The following is a 21,848-nucleotide window of genomic DNA, read 5'->3' as shown; positions in this document are numbered from 1 at the left end:
GTGGAACTGGGAGATTAGAATGTACTCTGGGCCTCGCTCACACAAACACAGAAACAACAGATTGGGGGAGAAGAGATGACATACAGAGAGGGGGAGGCGAAAAGAGTGAGGAATCAAATTAAAAAGATGAAAACGGGGGGAAGAAAGCGCAAACTATACAGCAGAGATGTGCAAAGTACTGAGAGGATGTTGAGATGAGATGAAAGAGCGAACGCTGCTCTCTCCAGCTGGTCATCAGAGTGCAATGTAGGACTCGCTGCCGAGGACGAGGAGGGTGGAGGGAAGAGAACAGAAGAGAGGAGGCAGGGGGAGAGGAAAAGGAAGAAAATGAGAAAGCAGGAAAGGGGGATTTGAGAGCAGCAGAGGAAGAAAGGGAAGCAAAGAAAAAGCAGAGCTAAGCAGGGGATGAATACTAAAATTGAAATTGATAGGGTGGACCCCTCTAACCCTCCCATAAAATGGCCCCTAACCAAAACAAAAACAATTCAAAGTGTATCACACAATAACAACTTCGCTGCAGTGTCCCAATGAGTGCACAGCCAAACAGCACAAAGCACTCTCTGCATCATCCCACATGACTGCAGTGCTTCAGGACATAGTGTTTCATTTCAACCTCATTACAATGCTAAAACTCCAGCCCGCATCGGAGCATATCCAGGGCTTGCGCCCCTGATAGCATAGCTGGAATCAATGGCTCGCCTCTCATTAGCTTAGCATATTATTGGCTTTTCTTGAAGGCGCTGGGGTGAAGGGCACTGGAGGCCCCTGTTTAGTTTTTATTTATGCCCGCGTTTAAAAGCAGCTTAATTACACAGTGCCGCTGGTGCACACAACAGGTCCCCACCCGGATGTCTGTCTCTGCCATGGTGTTTGGATGGAAAAATTAAGATGGCGAGTGGGAGAAAAGGGTGGGAGGAGATAGAGAGAGACAGGGAGAGGGGGGAAAAAGTGCAAAGGAGACAGATTAGGGAGGAGAGCAGAGAGAGACACAGATAGAAAGGGGTAAAAATAAAGAAGGAAAAAGACAGAGACGGGCGGGGAAAATAGAAGAGAGAGAAGAAAAAGGCAGGGAGGGTTTTAGAAATCGCACTTCATTACGATACTCTCTTGCTGCAATTATGCCATTTACACAGCAACAATGGAGGGTCTGCCTCTGTGGAGCACCTTCTCATTAATAACAGGACTGAAGATGGGGGTGGGGGAGGGGGATTTGGGAGGTGGGAGTTGAGGTGTTGTCTCGGTCACGGCCCCCATATAGACTAAATGACATTTCATGCTACCTGACTCTATCCGCTTTACTTCCACCATAGAGGAGCCATCTCTGCCCATGCTTGTATAGATATAAAACAGAGAGGCACCTTTTCATCTTCCTTCCTCTAGGAAGCAATTTGGACTCACAGAGCTCACGGGGACAGCAGCAGAAGCCTCAGTATAAAGGCAGCAGTGGCTTACTGAATGAAAGTCACATTGACATAGCCGGGAGTAATTCTTACAGCTGAAACTGCCCACTGCTGCCTCATCTTCCAATCCCCTCCCATACGTTTTATCCACTCCATTGTGCCTTCCTATGGTATTCTTTACACCTGTAACAATCAGTGATGCCAAAAAAAAGAGAAAGAAGGCTGCAGGCCTGCTACATGCAGTATAGTCAGAAAAGTATCAGCATAGCGATGCATTGCTTTGCTGTTTTAAGCCGGGACTCCAGGACACTGAATTGGAGCATGGCTGCAAAAGAGTGTTTACATACAGGAATGAATGAAAACTTCCAAGTCAGGAGACAGAGGCTAACTAGAAAGGTTAACAAAAAAGTAATTATTGTATTTAATATTTGCTTGCAATTCCCGCTCTATCAATGTCTGCCTGAGTTCTAGTACTCATTAACATTGGCAGACACTTCCCTGGTGATGCTCTGCCAGCTCTGTACAGCATTCATCTTCATTTTCTGCCTTCAGTCTGACCCTGTGTATAAAAAGGGTCTAAAAGCCTTTTACTGTTACCACAAATTAGATGTGAACACCCTCAAACAACCACAAATGGTTTGCCTGGTGTTATTTTGTACTCTCTTAATGTTTATGAATCCACTGACAGAAACAAAACCAACAATTTCTTAATTGCACTAGTTTTGCATCTGTTGCCGAAGCCTGATACAGTTCATTTTTTTAATGCATTACATAATTTGTTTTTGTTTAAAAACTGTTAAAAACACATCAACCTTTGAAAAAATCTCTTAATTACGATTAGCATTCAAATTGTAGTTTATTTAGAGCCAATCCCACATACAGGCAGGGGCGCCAACAAGGGGGGCCGAGGGGGGGCACAAGAGAGAGGAAGACACCCTACAATAAGTTGATTAACTTGTTATTTATTCCAGCATATATAATTTCTGCCATTCCTATTGTGTCACTCTGTATGTCCCTCACGATTTCCCATCGTCACCCCCTCCCCTCTCACACACAGACAGAAGGTTGGTGGCACACCGTGTGACACCCCAATATTCTAAGTGGCCCTAATATGCCTAACCCATACAGGGATGTCCAAACTAGCAATATGAACAAGCAGTGAAAGCCTACACACAGCCTGTCTACAGACAATAAACAGGGATGGTGATGTGCAGATGATGGTGGTGAATTTTGGGAAACACTCATAAGGACACTTCAAAGACAGCGTGGGAAACTCTTCTATTACTTGGTGCTGTTTGTATTTGGGGATACCAACAGTATCTGAACAAATTACTCCATAAATTCTCCACTTAATCCTGTAAGTTTTCCTTAAAGTAATGTTTGAAACAAGGCTTACATTTTGTTTTAATACAATTTTCTTTTGCAGTAGGAACAAACAGGCTTGGAAATGTGAGTCAAAGACACTGCAGTATTTGTAGTGAAGTTAGTGGATGAGTGGTGCTTAGCTGGTTTGGATTTGTTGCCAGAAAAACACAATAACGCCACACTCGCCTTTTACAGCAAGCGCAAGATCAGCTATTTAAATTCACAGCTGCTCAGATCTCGAAGACGAAGTCCTTCACTGACCTGTAGCCATCGATGCAGCTGGCGTTGATATAGTCTGAGCCCTCGACACCTCGGATGGGCTGCAGGCAGACACGCGTGGATTCGAAAGGCATGATGTTCACCAGGCGGTTCTTGAACTTGTTGCAGGGCAAGTTGGCGCTGATAAAGCGTGACGTGTGGGCTTTGGAGTTGGCCAGTCTCTGTTTAAGAAACGGTGGGAAGAAAACAGGCAGGGAAAGAGATAGGGAGAAAAAAAATCAGTCAAGTAAATAAACAAGGATGCCTCTCTATCCATAGTTTCTTTTGATTGGATACCCCTACCAAGTAAAAGGTTTAAAGAGCAGGTGGGCAGGGTTACATTGCTCGCAGCCAGAATTATGTGTTTAAGATGATCATAATAGGGATATCTGCTCTCTTTGACATTACAGAGTACCAAGAGTTAAAAAGAAAACTGTTTACAGGAGTCTGAAGCACAACTCGCCACATTTACTATGAGCATTAACCACTTTAAGGAAAAAGCACAACAGGTCCACTCAAAAGTTTACTCCTAACTAGAGATGGTCTGATTCAGAAATCTGCTGTCTGCAGTAGACTGTCTCCCATAGCGTCCCAGAGCTTGCTTGAAGGACTGTAGGCGTGACATGCTCAGTGCTGGCAGTGGACAGAGCACAGATGGACAGCACAGGAGCGTGTATGCCCAGTTATCGTACTCCAGGAGAATTTGTGCACGTGCGTGTGCGATGTGGCCAGACTGTGTGGGCATGGAGGCTGTGGCCCCCACGTACGCCACAATCATTCTCTCACGCTTTCATTCTCTGTTGTTGGCAGGAGTGTAGATGCTATTATCACTTCAAACAGAATGGATCATGGTCATAAGAGGGCTAATGGCAGAGCCGCGCTGGGAGGAGAGTGCGTAATAACATCACAGTCAATGGCTATTGACAGAAGGTGTGCGCGTGTGACTGCGACCTTGAGCACCAGCTGTGTGTATGTGCGAGTGTCAGTCATTTTGTAACTCTCCATGTGTATGTGTGCTCACGTGTTGGTGTTTATGTGTGCTTGTTCTTGTACATTTGTCCCTGAAACATGTGTTGGTCTGTATGCAGTGATGCTGCCGTGCAAACGGCTGTGATGTCTCAGCGCTGATGTCACTGATTCAAAAACACAAAAAACCCCAAAAAGAATACTTGTGCAGTGGCCGATTGGGTGAATTAATTATTTGTGACACCGACACGGATTTTGCAGCTGCAATCTGTTGCACCTTTGACAAGATTCCACCATAAAAGTAGCAGAGCAAACAGGTTTCGTTAATGTGAGGAAAAACAAGGAGAATGGTAACTTTATTTTGTAACTTTTGTTATTTATTACCACTTCCTGTGCAGCAATCCATTGACTTTTACACACTCTTGATTACAGTTAAATATGCTTATGTAATTATGAAAGAAATTTATTTGATGTGTGTGCGTCAATCACCTTGAACTCCAGCTCCATAGCGGTGACCGTCTCTCCAGGTGCGGGCTGGGTGAGTTTCTGGATGTGGGCGTAAAGGTTGCGGGCTGGCACCTCGGTGTTGCCGCAGGTAGCGGCCTCCAGTAGGGCTTCATGAATAAAGATGTACTGGTCCTCAGTCTGGACCATATAGTTCCTCTGGGCACGCATGCACGTCACATGGCCGTATATGTCTACAGATTTCTCGTGCTTCATGCGCTCCAGCATGGCATCAATCACAATGAAGCAGCCAGTCCTGCCCACGCCCGCACTGATGGAGAGAAACGGAAAAATTAATATGTTTTCCTGTTTGTACAGACGATCATCATGCGGTGGAAAGACATCATTAACACAAAAAACAAACATGCAATCAGGAGGACTGTAGAGTATAGTAAGATTCCCGGTTCTTTAATGTTCTCTCTACACTTGACAGCTGAACACTCAGCATCTTATCATCCGGGGTTAGTTGTTTTACACCTGCTAACAGTAACAAATTACTGGGGCAAATTAATATATCATTACTCTATAATAATACCATCAGCAAATTAATATCAGTGTCCACAAGAACAACATTTTATCATCTCTGTTGCAAATGATGTCCTTTACAGAGCAGATTCATAACTCCTGTTGTTACAAGTTGTTACTTCCATTAAATATATTTTAATGGTATTTCAGTTTTTAGTATGTATCTATTATTCTGTTTGATTAATGCACTACTAAAAACACAGCTTGTTTCTTCATGTTCCCACCTGCAGTGGACCACCATGGGCCCTGCATCTGGAGGATTGCAGGCTTTTACCCGCCGAAGGAAGGCCAGGATCGGTGTGGGATACTCGGGCACCCCGTGGTCTGGCCAGGCCATGAACTGGAACTGTCTCACCTCCCTCTTTTCACTGGAGCCATTCTGTGGGTGAATCAGTTTAGTCAATAAAACAGGAAGCCTAGTGGGAGATCCTGGCATGGTAAAGTGTAACTGGCTCCTTTAAAGTAAGACATTTTCATCTTTAATAAGTAAAGGTCATGCTGTTTTTTTCATGCGATTCATCATTCTTCATCGTTCACGTAAAATCTGCAGTAAAGTCTGAAAAGCACATGTGATTAACTATTTTAAGGTCTCAAGTTAACGCATAACTTTGATAGCAGTACATAGAGCGCTCTACTTTTAGGCCTGTGATCATGCTGCAAGTGTAGGTGTAGATAACGTGTATAATTTTGGAACTTAGCCCCAGCGGTTTCTCTGAAGGGGTTTCTTGGCATTGTCACCATTTCTGATTGAAACCAATTAATTGTTCCAGCCAGAGACTTGCATTTAATTAGGAATTATAATAATGTTAGAAATTATAACCAAGTGATGGAAAAAAGAAATGGAAGAGGAGAAATAAAGGACAAACCATTAGTCACATCATCACTGCACTGAAGTATACAAATCAAATTGAGAGAAAAAAGTGCTTCTTAAAAGAAGAAGAGATGAATGTTGGAAGTTACAAAAACAATTACAATAATGGAAAAATTATTCATGTATAATAGCCTTTAACTGTCTGCAGAAAAATGAGGAATTGCATTTAGACTGCAAATGAAAAAGGCTACTCTACCTTGTAGAGGGCGAAAGTACGGACGCTGTACGTTGCCAACTCTACAGTGTCCAACATGGTGACCTGGATCATCCCATAGGTCTCTGTTCCACGCGATGGCCAATACTGGTCACACTTCACCTGGCGAAGCAAAAGAGAGGGCACGCTGTCAGGAGTGAACTGCTGCGAGTATGCACCACGAGGCTAGTGAGAGGCTTGTAGGATCACACTGATTAACAAGGAGGGAACATTAAAGAGGTCAGATCAAAGGCTTTGTCCACTGTCTAATTAAAAACTGAAGACTCGGCATCAGCTCGGGTATCCGCTACAGAAAAAAAAAAAGAGCACTGCAGAAGCAAGCTTTTGCATGAGTGTTCATGTGTGTCCACATTTGAAGCGGGCTTCAATCGAGCATATAAAGCCCACTTTGTCTTTTACCAGCCTGTGATCATTTTCAATTAGCTAATTGTCGGGTGGTTCGCACTCCTTTGTCATGTATGCTTTTGGCGCATTTGTGCTGATCGGGTGCTGCATTGTGGAGGGAGATGTGTCTAAAAGCCTGTTCTGGCCAGCCGTGAATGGACAGCAGGTTCGGCCACCTGGCTCCATATGTGCTCCATATCTTTGGTCTCATCCACAAACTTCGCTGTGGATGAGACTAAAGATTCTCCAAACACTAGCACCGAGTGTTTGTGTATCTCTGAAATGACGACTGGCCTTCATTTTACTCCTTGTGGCTTAGCAACGTGTAGTTGTCACTACTTTAGAATAAAAAAGAAAATGTTTCTTTTCACAGCTATTCTTCACTCAGAAATAACCTTTCCTGACCAAACTGATGAATTTAATTGCTGAAGGTAACTTGGCAAAAACTGGACTTACAAAAATGCAATCACATAATCAGTCATTTGATATTTAGAAATGCTTTCATCGCCTTCAACAACTATTGAACAAAGTTTAATGGTTAAGGTGATGAATCACCTTGATACCTAAACACTCGGAATAGCCAGCCTGGTCTTGCCCAAGTGGGAAACGCTCAGGCAGAAACATGAAGGTAGTTCATTCATCCCAAGGTTATAGGGGCATAAACATGGGATGGTTAAAGATCAAGAAAGAAAGTCTGAAGCCCAATCCTAAAAACAGAGAAGGTGTCTGTCTCTGAAATTCAAACTGGGAGTGGTTCCTATTCTACTTCTGGAAACTCACAACAAGGGGTCTGCACTCAGAGTGATGTGCTCTTTTGAGATAACATAAGATATTTAAGACATGTTTATAATATCCTCTCTCTTTAATATACAGTCTGTGGTCTTCCCCTCTAGTTCCTGGCCTGTCTAAAAATGTCTTTGGAAGCACTTCATGTTCAGTATGACCCTTTCAAGGCTTTTTCCCAGTCAGTTACAGGCACGGAAACAACAACTACAGAATCAGCTTTAACGTCAGGAATCCTGGGACAAGAACTTGCTGATATTGATTTGGATAACATGAGAGGAAGAGATGTGGCACGGGTGAGCTAATCATATTGATACTGCAGTACAGAGCTGACATTTGGAAGCACTTTGGCTGTCTCAGAAAGCTGGTAAAAATTGACAAACAAAATGCACTAAAATTCACCCCCTCACATTTCACCTCCCCCGGTGACAGTTTCCATTCAGAGGCAGAGGCAGACCTCGCAGGAGAAACTCAATTGAGTGATGGGGAACTGCTTGCCGTACAAACATATGGATTAGCAGTCACCACTGTAATGAATATCTTTGTGCTGCCTGAGGTTGGGTGGCATATTCTCCTACACAAAGCACTACAGAGGGACACGAACACACACACAGGCTCCAGGTTTCACTATCATCTGCTTCTGCTTTGAACCTTGCTTTCTCACATGTCGTCACCTGGCCTTTTGCAGCTGGCATAGACCTCTTATCTATACACACACACACACACACACACACACACACACACACACACACACACACACACACACACACACACACACACACACACACACACACACGTGAGTAATACCACTGGTCTCATTTCGAGTCCTGACCTTTTAGGGTTTTACTAACTAGTAATGCAAGAGGAAGCAGAAATTTTTCCTGCGGCCGGATCTCATCATTATATTTGTCAAGCAGCTGCTCTGTTTGGCATGAGACGTCAGTCTAACTGGGTGGTGGGAGGTTGACTCACGCACCATATGCGCCTGAGTGCATTTGCGAGAGAGACGCAGACAAATAAAGATTGTGTATTTATATAAAAGGAGTGGACCTAAAAAACAAAATTCCCTGAAACAGTGAAGTAAATCCATGTGTCTAATTAGAAGCACAGGCATTATTTTGGGATGATTTTGCAAATGTATCAATGCATTTCTCTTCATTATCACACTGCAAACACTGTTTGTTTGATACAGTTTGAAGCCTAAGTGTTCAATATTATTCCAAAATTAAATTAGGGAATCTAATCAGTTTAGCTGACTGTTGGCTGTCTGATACCGTTTTGGAAAAAGCCATTTAAAAGTTGTCACATACATGCCGCTAATCATGATTAAACTAAATGTTTAATCTTCTGTATAGAGAAAGACTGCTTTGATTTGGATCCACCACGTGTATCACAATATGTTTACAAAGTATTACTGCACAGCTCTTTGTGAGCGTTAAGCTATAAGCTATACTGAAAATAGAAGTTTGTGGAAGGTTCATGCAAAGTAAAAATGATTTTGGAGGGGCTAACACTGCACCGAGACACCACCTCCTGGTTCGGAAATGAAACTACACCCCTAAAGCTTCGTCCACCACTCTTGTGATGTCACACACAAAAAAATAAAAAAAATCCAATGTAGTCTGATATGATTTGGAAAAATACTTCCACCCCCAGCTGGTTGAAGGCGGGTTTGGTTCTTTGTGTCTCTCTCCATGGTGTTGGCAAACCAGCGGATTTCAAAATGTGTGTAGGAGGTGGGGATTGGCTCCGAGGCCTATTCATTTTTCTTTAGGTTCCTCGTGTCGTGGTGTTTCAGTTCTTTATATCCTTATGTATATGCACAGCCACCACTCTGGGCTCAAAGAAGGAGAGCCTGTTTATCTGTCACAGGGCTCTGAAATTGCCACTCAGACGCACTAAATATACCAAGAGGCGTTTGTGAATACAAGTATGTCCTCCCCATCAAGTGAATGTGCAATAAAACTCATCTAATCAAGCTGAATATATTCTCCGAGGAACAAATAAATGAGTTCTGTTCTGAGAAGACATATTGTGCTCACAATTTGCCTAAATGATTGATTGCACTGATAGCTTAAAATTAAAACAGATGATATGTTGTGAAGGATAGCAAGTAATTTAAAGCTTGACAAAACAATTGCGAAGAATCAGTATAGATGAACTCAGCTTCAGGTAATGATCTTCTCCCCCAAAACAGTTGAGTCTGGGATTTTGGAAACAAACTCTTATTTATACTTCTTCTCTTCTCCCGTTCTTCATCTGGAGACTGTCTTTTATTAGGGTACTGTATGCATACACTAACAAAACAGCACATACTGGCAGGGCTCCATGCTGATATTTTTTTTCCCCCTCCAAGGAATTCATGAGCATGATTTTGTGATGGTAATTAAATAAACCCAGTCCAATTTTGAATCTCAAGTTGTCTGGTGCTCTTTCTCTTTTTTTTCTCCACTTCTTTTATTAGCATAGATTTATTTTAGGAGCCCACAACTGTTGTTAGATGACAATCCTTTTTCATTCCAACTTCAGAAATTTCATTATAGTGCTGTGGCTTTCGTGGTATTACTATATGTATGGAACCTTGATAAGGAAGTGCCAAAAATAAATACGCAGAAATCGAGTATTGAACAATTTTTAAATAATCAAAGAGTTTGCATTATCAGATTTGAATATATAAGCAGTGCACATGCATCACTTTCACGTGGGACCGTTCAATAGCAGGATTGCAAAGTTAGACGCACAGTTGCCAGGATAACTTCATCGTAAGTGACAAGCAAACAACAGGATGGGAAATCGGAAACGGTACGAAGGTTTGTGCTGTTACCTCACAAACATATTTAGACAGAGTTCACGCAGAAGTTTTTTAGAGATTGCCGAAGACTGCGGAGAAGAGCAGCAACATGAAGCGATACTGTCCGCAGACAAGCAAAATATCCTTTGAAGTCCTTGTGACTTTGATCAGGCTGACAAATCCAGCTTTAAAGCAGGACTGGGTGTCTATATGCCTTCAGGCTTTGTTGGGTGTAAAGTTCCTCAGTGTGAAGCTACATAAATATATATACACAGGCCATTTGTGTATCAGAAAACTCCATTTCTGTCCACTTTTTGACTTCCAAACGTCAGCTGATGGTTGGGTTTGCAGCATTGTCAGCCTCGGTGGCTTTAAGTTCTATACAAGAGTCCTTCGTTTTGCTCTCCTCTCTGCACCAATAACAGCTACTGGTTTGTTGATTTGTCACTCAACAGTGAACAAAAAAGATAAACAATAATATTAAACAAAATATTTTACAACTAACATATTAACAAGCATTAAACATTATGTACCACTTAAAATTCATTATTATCATTGCAATTAATAATTTATTATAATCACTTTTATGGGGTTCATTATTAATAAATTAAATTAAATCAATGCATGATTAATGCTTTGTGCAGGAATTGTTGAGGAATGAAGTTGCACATTACAATATTTTTAAGGCTTCTCCTTACCCTTGACTTTTCCTCCAGTCTGGTCATCATGACAATGGTGCTGGATCTCTGCTCCCACACCATCCTCCAGAAATCACTCAGTGTCTCTGGCAGAGGCCCCTGAGTAGCAATGTAGGCATTCTGCTTCCTGTAGCCGTCGATGTAATTGGCATTAATGTAGTCACTTCCTGGAACGGCTGCAAAAAAGACAAACAGTGTGCATAAAACTCCTATTAGACAGTACAGTAACTATTATAATATTTCACTGTTCATTTATGGATATTTTCCCTTTGTACACTGCCAGAAGTCAAAGACAACCTGTCAGTCAATCACCTAGATTACACAGGTCTTTATGATTTACATGCTTAAATCAATACGGAACAAAAAAAGATACTTATGTGTGCAAAATTTTCATCTTTTAAACCTGCACCTGCAGGCGTACAACATGTCCTTGGAAGTTTTGAAGGAGGCCTCAATCGATGGCGGTGTCAGTCAATAGCTATCTGAGGGGTTAAGTGGTTACGTGAGCTCTTACCATCAACGGAGGTGAGCACCACTCTGGAGTGGTCATAGGCGATTACGTTTGCATAGCGGTTCTTTGGCTTGTTTACTTCCATGTTTGAGTTTTCCCAGGTAAACTGCTGGCCTGGATCAATGGACTGTGAGACAGGACAGAGGAAGGAGGGAACAACAAAATGAATAAATGAAGTACGAATGATTATGAGAGAATGAACAGAGAGCCACCGAGCAAAATGAGAAGCTGTGCTGTGGATACCAGCTTACAAAGTGAATCCCTGATGCTTGCTGCTCTGCAGCTGCTTTTTGTGGATTAACAGTTTGGTTATCTGCGTGACATTTGCTGTCTTATGCTAATGAAGTACAAATATAAAGGGTCTCAATTTTTCATAGGCAGAGTGTAGAAAGGCTTTAGTTTTAGTTGAGAAGTTAGAAAGGTTTTAAGTTTGCAGTCCACAATTTGACAATTCCACTGAATTACCTTATCCTGGGAGGTCATCTGCACAATTTGGTGCAGTGTCCACAACTGTTTGTTCTTGTCTCTATCGTATCTTCCTGGCTTGTGTTTTTGTCCTCTCTCTTTCTGACCCTCTTACGTCATTTGTCTCTTGGGCTAACACGACAGCAGGCTGCATATATATCGATCCGGGGAGATATGTGATGGCCTCTTATCCCTTGCTAGATAATGTCACAGAATCTCTTGTTATGCCATATCGATCCCCCACAGCTCACGCCGGAACCATGTCCAGTAATTCCCCGGGCCTCGTGCCTCACAAATCCAGCAGGAGTTAAAATGACACATTCAAAATTAATTCTCTAACTTAATGCAACTTCAGTAATTTAACTCATTCACTGCCATTGACGTCTATAGACGTCAATTGAAAAACTTACGTTGACTGCCATTGACGTCTATAGACGTCAATTACGTTTTTCAATGGGAGGGGCTAGAATACAACCTCGGGCAGCTTGTCAGTGAACATCAGACTGCTTGAAATGTATTTTTCACAAAAAGCTCGTTTTCTCCCTTTTTGTGGTCAAAACAGGCATTTTTGGTGGAACCCACCTCTCTTCTACAGCTGATTACTAAAGAATGGAAAATGGTAGAAACAAGCTTTTTTTTTGGATGGAAGAAGAGAGTCTGTTCTTCATTTTGGTAGGTTCAGCGTTTATATGATCATAACACACAGTTTTCTGTGGCTCTTCAAAAATGAGTAAAAATGCTCAAAAACCCTGGCAGTGAATGAGTTAATTATTACAGGTCATTTTACGTCAAAATGTTACAGCACAGCTTTCATGTAAAAATACTCGGATAATGGACAAAATCTATGGTGCAAGGTGAAGCCTCGAGAGGAGGAAAATAAAGATCCTGGGCCATTAAATGTTTCTGCAAAAAGTCCTTATACGAACAAAGCAGGTGTAGTTCTCCTTATTTGTAAATCAAACGTACAGCAAATTGCCATTCAGCTGCTTTCTTACAAACACAATGAACTGATAGCGTTCCTAAAGTGGCACCTACATTAGTATAAATGTGGCTTAAAATTGAAATTTAAGCTATTCTGCACTTTTGTTTCTGAACAGGACATAAAAATGTAAAATGCTCATATGCAACTACAGCTCCAATTTGCTCTGCGGTGAGAGTCACAGGGGCACAAGCCTATTGCTGCTGATGAGCTCAGCACTGCCAATTTTTCTGTCCGTGGCCGTCAGTGTGAAGAGAAAAATTTTATTTGCAGTCAAAACATGTCATATCGATTTGAGAGCTCAGTGAACACAGCAGGCACACTAGGCTGATGACAACTAGCAAACAAGTTAGAGGTAGAAGTGGCAGAAAGAGGTGAGAGGCAAATGCCCAAGGTACTCTCAATGACACAGTGGAAATATTTTAAAATAAACATAATGATATTGCTATGACGACGGCTGCATGATATTGCTTCCTGCGATAAAAAGACTGTCAGGGGAGCTGCAGCATGCCTGATTGACAAATTCTGCTCATTACCCAGTGTGCTCATTGCTCAGTGTGATGAGAGGAAGTGGCAAAGCCACTAGATATTCTGAGCCTTGGGGTAAGACGCAACGGGAGCAGCCGGCGAACGTGACTGTGACAAAGCGCCATGAGCTCTGCCACAGCGCCATGGCTGGCACAGAGATGGATGGCCATCTGCCGGGCGATGGAGGGGGTCTTCCCTGGCTTGGAATGACTGGTGCAGGAAGGGAATGGTGCTGGGCTGGTTGCCTGCAGTCATACAAGCCACTTCTCTGGCTTGATTCGTTTACACTAACTCAACAGGCCGGCAGGGTGATGTTGTAGAGAGGCACTGAGCAACACAAGGAAGAACTTAATTGAGAGCAGATTTTTACCAAGGCCTAATTATCTCCCCGGTTAGTTGTTAATTTCACAGCGAGTCAGAAAATGTCCTTTAGAAACATATTCTGTACGTTATAAAATGAAAAACTTTGCAGACAAATGTATGCATAATTTGTCGTGCACTGTTAACGGCTACTTCTCAGAGATATTTGATGTTTCAGTGAACAAAATGTCCATTTATCCATTTTTTAACTATTATCTAACTTAGGATCGTGGCTGGTTTGAGTCCATCCCAGCTGTCATTGGATGAAAGGCAGGCTACATCCTGCAGAGGTCGGCGGCCTATCAAAACATTTCTCAGTAAAGCAGGTCCTGTAAACTAGAACCTGCAAAATTCCAACACACATTTTCAGCTCCAACGTGTTGCAGCAAAACACTAACGCTTTCTAAAGAAAGGATTAATCACACAGCTGCTGTGTTAGTTTTAGCTGGGAGTATTCCAAAAAATGAAAACTGAATAAACAAGGCCTCTATCATTCATAAGGCAAAGTACACAAACACTACATTTTCAAGGAAGAATTTTTATAATTGTATTTATCTAGCTTGCTTTGTGGGTCAGCAAGTGTGTTAGAACAGTTATATAAAGCAATCAAATTGATGTCATTTTCCCCGTAATCACTGGACGGGGCAGATAGCCGATCAGCTCAAATAAAATGTTTGCTATAGTTTGGGCTTATGATGTTGCGTGGGAAATGGTTATGAGGTTGGCAAAATTACTCTGCTGTTTCTCTCGGGGTGCAAAATTGCACAGAATAACATCTTGATGTACGGTCAGGAACAAACTGAAAGAGGCGAGAACATGACCTTCTAAATCGATGTAAAACAATCAGTCCAAAAAAAAAAAAAAAAAAAAAAAAAAAAGACTTGTTGGACCCATTGATGGAATAAAGCTAATTAAAGAAAACACATCAAACAAATCAGCAAATAAATAAAAGATGGCTCTTGTTTTTTCTGCATTCAAGGATGCCTCTCCACTTCATCTGGCCTTGCTCAGTACCCAGACGAACAATGTGCCACTTTAAATGCAAATTTGCTTTTGTTTTTGTGAGGAAGAACACTAGACTAGAGATAATCTCTCACCGAGGCTGCCTGTAAAATAACATTCCTCAGGAAAACATCAACACGCACACAGATTGCTTAAGCAACTTGCCACCTACTAGTTTTGTGAAAAGGCATCTCACAGCATTTAATGTAAGCGTTGCTTTCCTAGTGAGATTGGTAATAGAGTTGTAAAAATGACTGAGGAATGTCCGCGTAAGAAGGCTTCCATAATCTATTAGAATACATGCATATGGGATCAAAGAGAAAAACTTCCCCCCAGATATCATAACAAAGAAACACATTTTCACGCTTGAAGGAGTGAAAATGTCTGATACAGCGTTAGTGCGCTGCTCTTACCTCGTACTCCTGGGAAAAGCGGAGGCCGTCATTGGCCTTGAGTCGCTCTATGTGGTCAGCCAGGTCAGCGACGGGAATGGGGGGGTGCTCCCTCATTCCTGGGAGAGGAAAAATAGGGGGGGGGAGAAAAGAGTGAGACCTGGCTGTTTTTGCGTCAAACACGAACACTGACTTGCACAAACATTGGTAGGACCACAGGGTGAGTGAGGCTGCCGGTGGGACCATGGGGTGGCTGTGTAACAGTGAGGAGTGTGCACTTTGTTCAACAATGCATGAGGCGAGGGAGAGAAAAGAGAAAGAGAGAAAGAGAGAGAGAGAGAGAGTGCACAAGTTGAAACAGGCTTGTGACATTTGGTGACATTTGGTGATATCGTCATGCTAAGTGAGTAGGACAGAGGTGGGGCTGATACGGAGATGCACATGAGTGACTGGGTGAGCATGCTCCTTGAAGGAAGCAGGAGACAGACATCTCTCTGACTCCACAAAGCTCAATTGGTGGCAGAGGTGGGCCCAGAGCAAGAACCCGCAAGTCTCTACAAATCAGTCACACTGTCACTTCCTACTGAGGAAAAAAACTGACTGGTCACCAGCCAAAACTCATTTCTTTGAAAATCCCTTTCCCTACAATAGACTATCTTTCGGCCCAGCCTGGAGCGCTCGGGCTGGATTAATTTCAAACAACCCCCCTGCCGCTCTCTAGATTTCTCATCGCTGGGTTATTGGATGATTTATTGCTAATCTACCGACACAAATTCCCCCTGTGCCTCTGAACTTGGCAGGGCTATGTACTTAAAGGGATTGCTGGGAACTTGGCTCATGTGTTAAAAGTTAACTGTATGTAATGCATGAAGACACTTTAAAGTTATACACGGAGCATCATTAACCTTACACACAGCCTTGAAGTCACACAGATCAGACGCTTTAAAAATGCAGATATATTAACATTAGTGCCTTTGGCTGAGCACATCTATAAGGTCATGGGTCATGCTTTCAGATGAGAGACCGCTCCAGCCCTAATAATGCTCTAACGTTAATGGTTAATGGCTAGTAACTATGGCCGCTGTACACGATGAGACCTGGCCAATTACCCAAATTGAATTCTATCACACAGAGGAGCCTATGAACACATTAACATCGGTGTACATGTGTTTGTGCATTTTCACCAAGGTTTTTTTTTTCTACAGCAGTGTTGTTGGTTAAATGGAGAGTGAAGCCATAGATAACAAGGCTAATGTAGAGCATGTGTAACTGTCCGCACTGCTCAACTACCCATGAAACCATCTAATCCACTGCTTCTATCATAAAGGTGTTGTGGGAAGTTCACAACCAAAAGAGGACATTGCAGCATCCTTGGAATGCCAGAAGCTGTAAGCTTGTAGGCTCATGATGTCTGTCAGGATTGCAACGCGGGAATGGGTTTCGGGAGAGAGGGAAGAAAGACTGCATGTGTGGGAAATACACAGTAGGTGAGAAAGCAGACTAACTTGGAGTGTTGGGGCAGCGATGAGAGCTGGGACCTGTGGAGAGAGGAGAGTGAAGGAGGAAGGAAGAAGAACACTCAATCAATGGAGGTGGCTCAAGACCAGACTAGGGCCAAACAGTATCTGCAAATAACCTTTCAAGCTAGCTGGAGTGTGCAGCAAGTGCTGTTTGCCCTCTTGGGACAATTCAAGTAGTGCAGTTTACACTGTTAAACAAAAGTGCATACAAAGCTTGACTTTAAAGTACTCTCCTGTGGCAGGATGTGTAAACTCAGTGCACTGCATCACAGAGTAAAGGCAACTAGATGTTTCAGCTTAAGTGTCAAGAGGAAATGTTGACATCTGGTTGGTGAAAACTTTACTTGAAGGTAAAAGTTTTGCTAAAATCCCTTTCTGTACGTGAATCATTTGCATGCACAGGTACCCACCCAGTCAATCGGGAAGCCAAGCAACTGTGATGAACAACTTGACAGAGTGGGTAATAATTAGACTTTTTCAGTTAAACTGAGGGCTGGTTTAAATTCCTAATAAGAGTGGTCTTTGCTTCATTAAACATCTTTTTTTTTCTTTAATGAAGTTACCACATTCCCCACATAAACAAGTGATTTCCTATTACTTCGGCAAACTGTCTCCAAGTGGTACTTGATGCTATATTTAAAGTGTTAGCAACAAATGATCTTAAGTAAATATTTGCAAATACCATCTGATCCACGTCTGTCAAGGATAAATCAGGTCAGTTACTCAGAGAACCACACGACTGCTGCTGGAGTGCCAAAAAACGCACAGCCGAAAGCCTGTTGAACAAACCAACATGCCGGAGACGTGAGCTGCAATCGGCCGGACCGTTTCGACAACAATCAGTATCAGAGCAGGAATGTTCACCTGCTGGGGGCGAATCAAAGAGAGAAAAGAGCGACAGGACAGAGGAATGGGCCGTTCAATATTCTCTCAGCTCAGGCTTGGAGTCTTCTATGATTTCACAAGCTAGACACAGCCTTGGTAATTTTTGATAATCACCACTCTTGAAGCAAAACAGCGAGGTGGAAAAGGAGAAAAAGAAGGAGATATTGTTGACGTAAAGGGAGAGAGAAAAGGGGGGGTGTAAGGGGAGAAAAAGAAAGAGATTACCCTGCAGGGGGAAATGGAAGACAAAAGACGAAAGAGGTGGAGTGGGAGGATGGGAGAACAGGGCTCTTTCAGAGCGACAGCACTGCTTAATTCCTCTGCAGGGGTTCATAGGGGCTCTGTGTGTGCGTGCGAGGGAGTGTATGGCAAATGGGATCTTTAATAACCCGTGAGAAGAGATACACACGCGCTCACACAATCACACACACACACAGGAAAAACACACAGAAACGTGCGCGTGCACTGAGGTTGACATTTTGTCTCAGCTCCATTGTTCCCTCCGCCTGGCTCACCTTGACATCAGAGGCAGCAGGACTCATTATCAGCTGGGGGGAATGAAAGGAGCTCATGGAGGAAGGAGGAGCAAGAGACCAGAGGAGGAGGAGGAAGAAGATCAGGGGGAAAAGGAAGAAGGAGGATGCCGAGGCGGGCACCCTTACACGACGCACACACAGACTTCAGCAGCGTGTGCGGCTGGAATTTGAATTCACTCAGCCTGACTTCACTGATACCGTCAGCTGGGTATGACGCGATCACAGTTTGTTGATTTCTGCTTGCTGCCCTTTTTTTAAAGAATTGGTGAAATTTTCTTCCTGACAACAAATCAAATAAGCCGTACGTGTGAATGTCATAAAGTAACACATGCTACAAAACACTAATAAAGAAGAGATCCATCAAAGGAATGAGTAAGGAAGGCATTCAGCTTCAGGGAAGGCTGTGCAGATTCGAGTTGGGGGGGGGGAAAAAAAGCAATATCTACTATTTTTCAAAAAATCTTGAAAATAAAAGACATTAAAGAATACTATTAAAGATATGAGTGACCTTTATATATTCTTTCAGCACTGAAGATAAAATCTGTTTTTGAGTTAACGACTGATGAATTTTAGGAGCGCTTTCATTTTGGAAATGACGCTCTTTCAAATCCCTAGTCAAAAAGCAGAATATCCTTTTTTCTTCATTTTGATATTAAAAAACTGAATTCTTTTCCTGCAAAGCACTGATTAAAAAATAAAACACACATGTACAAGTTTCTAGGTTTACCCTTAAACAGACCCATGAGAAGAAGTTGAGGCTGATGCCTTTTTCCCGTCTTATCAAAGTTACATCGACTTGTAAACATCAACCCTCAAGCTTTAAATTACAAAGAGAGCTTCGAATGCTTTATTAAAGCAGAACTCTGTAAGCTTGCAACTGTCTTAATAACACGGATAACTGTGTCACTACTGTCTTAAACCAGAAAGTTCAGAAAGTTCAGAGCGGAAAGCAGAGAAAAGTTTACATAAACTCTTTGTTGTTCCTTGTGTAGCTGTTTGTTACCTGGGGTCTGGTAGTTGAGTCTTCTCATCTCTACAGGGTCGGAAGAGTTGCCCAGCAGGGAGTCTTTCACCCCACCCGAGTGCTCGTCTTTAGGTAAGGGTGATGCACGCTTCCTGTGGTGGTAGAAGCAGACAGTAAGAGCATTTCAAGCTGAGCTCTAAGCTCAAAGTTAGCCGTACGCTGAATAAAAGCATACAGGCTGTATGCAGAAAGATTCAAAATTACATCAGTGATTCCTCTATTCAGAACAAAAACAAACAAAAAATGCACACATTTTCATGCTGTTTCACACTTGATGAGGTTAATGACATAGTTGATGGTTTTCAAAGCTACTTTTGAGGACCACCAATTCAAGAGATAGTATGCATCATCCTCATTAGTTTGAAAAAACTGGAGTTTAATGTGTTTGAAGAAACACCGTAATTTTCCTGGAGTGGGCTAGGTTTGGCTTGTTTGCGGCTGGATAGGTGACAGCTGCAGTGTGGGAATGTGTACATGACTGCCTGTTTGTGTGTAGTAAAGACAGAAATGTGTGCTTTCCGCTGCTGTTTGTGTGCGCGAGTGCTAACAACACATTGTGTTTACTGGCTTCCAGATTGAGAGGAAAACAGGCGGAAGCTGTAATTAGCTCATCAGCTGGGTGGCACAACACAGGGTAATTAGACCAGTTCTGCAGCACCTGTGCTGCTGGGCCCGGCCTAGCTGAGTCTAGCATAGCACAGAACAGAGCAGCACAGCTCGGACTGGCTCAGCTCAGTCGACCGTGAAAAGGAAAAGAAAGCATGTTTTCAGATAGCCGGCATCTGTTGACATACACACACAAACAGGCACACAGATGTACGCTTTCCCATCTCTCCAACTTTTACAAGTACAAACACACAGAGACACTCATACAGATACAGCTGCACACTCACAAGCCTTCTGACTGCAAATGGAAATGGGCGGAAGGAAGCATCAGGGTGCCCTGTGGAAATTTCACATCTCATTGCACTCCATTTGCAAGTGGCGAGCGTGGGTTTTAGGAAAGAGCAGGGCCTTCTGTTGAAGCCCAGCGTGGTGAGAATACACAAAGCTGCTGGTGCACACACAGCCTTAACCCGGTCCACCTCAGCCACTGGGGCTGGGGGCCTCTCTGCCACCTGTTATCTTATGCTGCAGAGGCTTAAGTTAATGCTAGCTGCATGACGGTTAATCTATGACAAGCATCACTTCCTCTCCAGCCGAGAGCTGAGCCAGACCGTATCTGGTTTTCCCAGAGTTTGCTCTTAGGCTCGGCTAGACTGAGGGAGGGGATGAGAGAGATCTGTCCTCTGCACACCTCATCCATACCTCTGACCCACTCAGATGCCAATCAGTGCTACATGACACTTTAGTGCTGTCCTAAAGTAAATGTGGCTCATCTTGGGCTCAAAGTGATGGTTAAAATGTGAGAATGTAAAGTAGACGCACATGCACACTGTGAGAACATGAGTGTGTTTGCAGTACAGGGTGTGCTTAATGAGGCTAGAACAGGCCCCTTTGTTGCGACTCCTGCCAAGGGGAAGCAGGAAAAGGAGGGGAAAAAAGGCTAAAAGTAGAGGAATGGGTCTCAGTGGAAAATGTCAGCTTAAAAGATGGGAACATTTCTTTTTCAGCAGTTTCTCTGTCTGGCATTTACTTCACAATGGCCCATTCAGCAGCAGGTGATGCCTTGGCATATTCAGATGGGGCCAGTCTTGAAGGGGCACGCTGACACTGGCTGGATAATGAAACGCAGCACGGAGACAAACCACAGCAGACAGAACGATCTGTGGGAGGAACGCTGGGACTAGATGTGAAACATGCACCGGTACACGAACATGACCCTGGAGCTCCTCTGACCTCAGTTACCCAGGGCTGCAGAGTCTGCTCTTTCTCATGTATTGTACAATTTCTTAAAGTCGAACACATCAGACACAAAGATGATTCCTGAGATTCCTTTGAGATGATGCTTTTGGTGTGCAATGTCAATTAGAGATGAGAGACAGCCAACTCTGCAACCCCATAGAGATGATTAATACCACCAATTTCACAACACGGATGAAAACGACTTGGGCAGTGGGAGATGAAATTGTGATGGATGTTTCAGGGAAAGTACCCACCTTTCCTGTTTGCTGCATTCACAAAGGCAAGAAAGAAGTCGGGGTGTTAATGTGTAATAGTTATGCAGAAGTATTTTTTAACACATATCTTGATCTAACTGGACTGTTTTCCAAAGACTAAAAAAAAGCCAAATATTGAAAGCAAATGATTTTTAAAAAGTTATCGTAAAAAAAAAAAATCGCTCGAGCCTTTTGAGAATAATCATGGCTTTGTTTGCTGCTAGTGTTGGTCTTGGCGACTCTGCAGGTAGCAATAACAACCAGAGCTACAGTGTGATTATTCCTCTGCACATTTACTGCCAGTCCGCAGTGAAAAGGGCACGCAGCCACCTCCCCACAGTCCCTCCTGTCAATCTGTGTCTACATGAAGAAAGGGCTTCCAGACAGAGGACGTGCTACTCAGCAGTGAGCTGTCTCAAGGCCTATTATTAACCAGTCCCTTTCTAAGTCTGCCGGAGACAGCAGCCACATAGCAAGGCTGCAAGGCTGAGGATGGCAGGTGAGGCACGTATGATGTGAAATTAAGATCTTGTAATGGATCCATCAGGACAAGATAGTAGGTAGGACTTAATCATGAAGAAGTGAAGTGAGGGGAAAGAGTCCTGCAGCCAGTGCAATATTCTTTAAAATTAATGATGTACAAATAACTGTGCATGACTACCATGCTTGAAGAAAGGCTGGTTTTATAGAGCTGCATGAGTTACTTTTTGGTTATTTGGGAAAAAAAGGTTAATTGTTAATTATAGCTCCATTATTTTATTATTGAAAATCTATAATTGAAAGTCATG

The 21,848-nt window shown here is 42.9% G+C and overlaps 1 protein-coding gene across 9 annotated transcripts in view; it reads right to left on the bottom strand.

Moving 5' to 3' along the window:
• LOC146647818 (receptor-type tyrosine-protein phosphatase F) overlaps nucleotides 1-21,848 on the bottom strand; it is a 171,736-nt gene that overhangs the window by 6,286 nt on the left and 143,602 nt on the right. For 6 of the 9 annotated variants that reach the window (XM_085388314.1, XM_085388313.1, XM_085388316.1 and 3 more), the window contains 9 exons: nucleotides 18,941-19,053; nucleotides 16,502-16,534; nucleotides 15,018-15,115; nucleotides 11,274-11,397; nucleotides 10,760-10,935; nucleotides 6,086-6,205; nucleotides 5,243-5,397; nucleotides 4,479-4,764; nucleotides 3,027-3,205 (listed from right to left, as the gene is read on the bottom strand). In XM_085388314.1, the coding sequence (XP_085244440.1) occupies nucleotides 3,027-3,205; nucleotides 4,479-4,764; nucleotides 5,243-5,397; nucleotides 6,086-6,205; nucleotides 10,760-10,935; nucleotides 11,274-11,397; nucleotides 15,018-15,115; nucleotides 16,502-16,534; nucleotides 18,941-19,053 (1,284 nt within the window). The remainder of the gene's footprint in view (nucleotides 1-3,026; nucleotides 3,206-4,478; nucleotides 4,765-5,242; nucleotides 5,398-6,085; nucleotides 6,206-10,759; nucleotides 10,936-11,273; nucleotides 11,398-15,017; nucleotides 15,116-16,501; nucleotides 16,535-18,940; nucleotides 19,054-21,848) is intronic. The other 3 variants (XM_085388318.1, XM_085388320.1, XM_085388321.1) reach the window with 1 other exon arrangement.

This window comes from Rhamphochromis longiceps, linkage group LG18 (genome assembly GCF_057381845.1).
Source record: "Rhamphochromis longiceps isolate RC_006_pf linkage group LG18, R_longiceps_female_GT1.1, whole genome shotgun sequence".
Taxonomy (NCBI): domain Eukaryota; kingdom Metazoa; phylum Chordata; class Actinopteri; order Cichliformes; family Cichlidae; genus Rhamphochromis; species Rhamphochromis longiceps.
The sequence above is the reverse complement of the archived record's forward strand: the minus strand, read 5'-3'. Positions and strand labels throughout refer to the sequence as shown.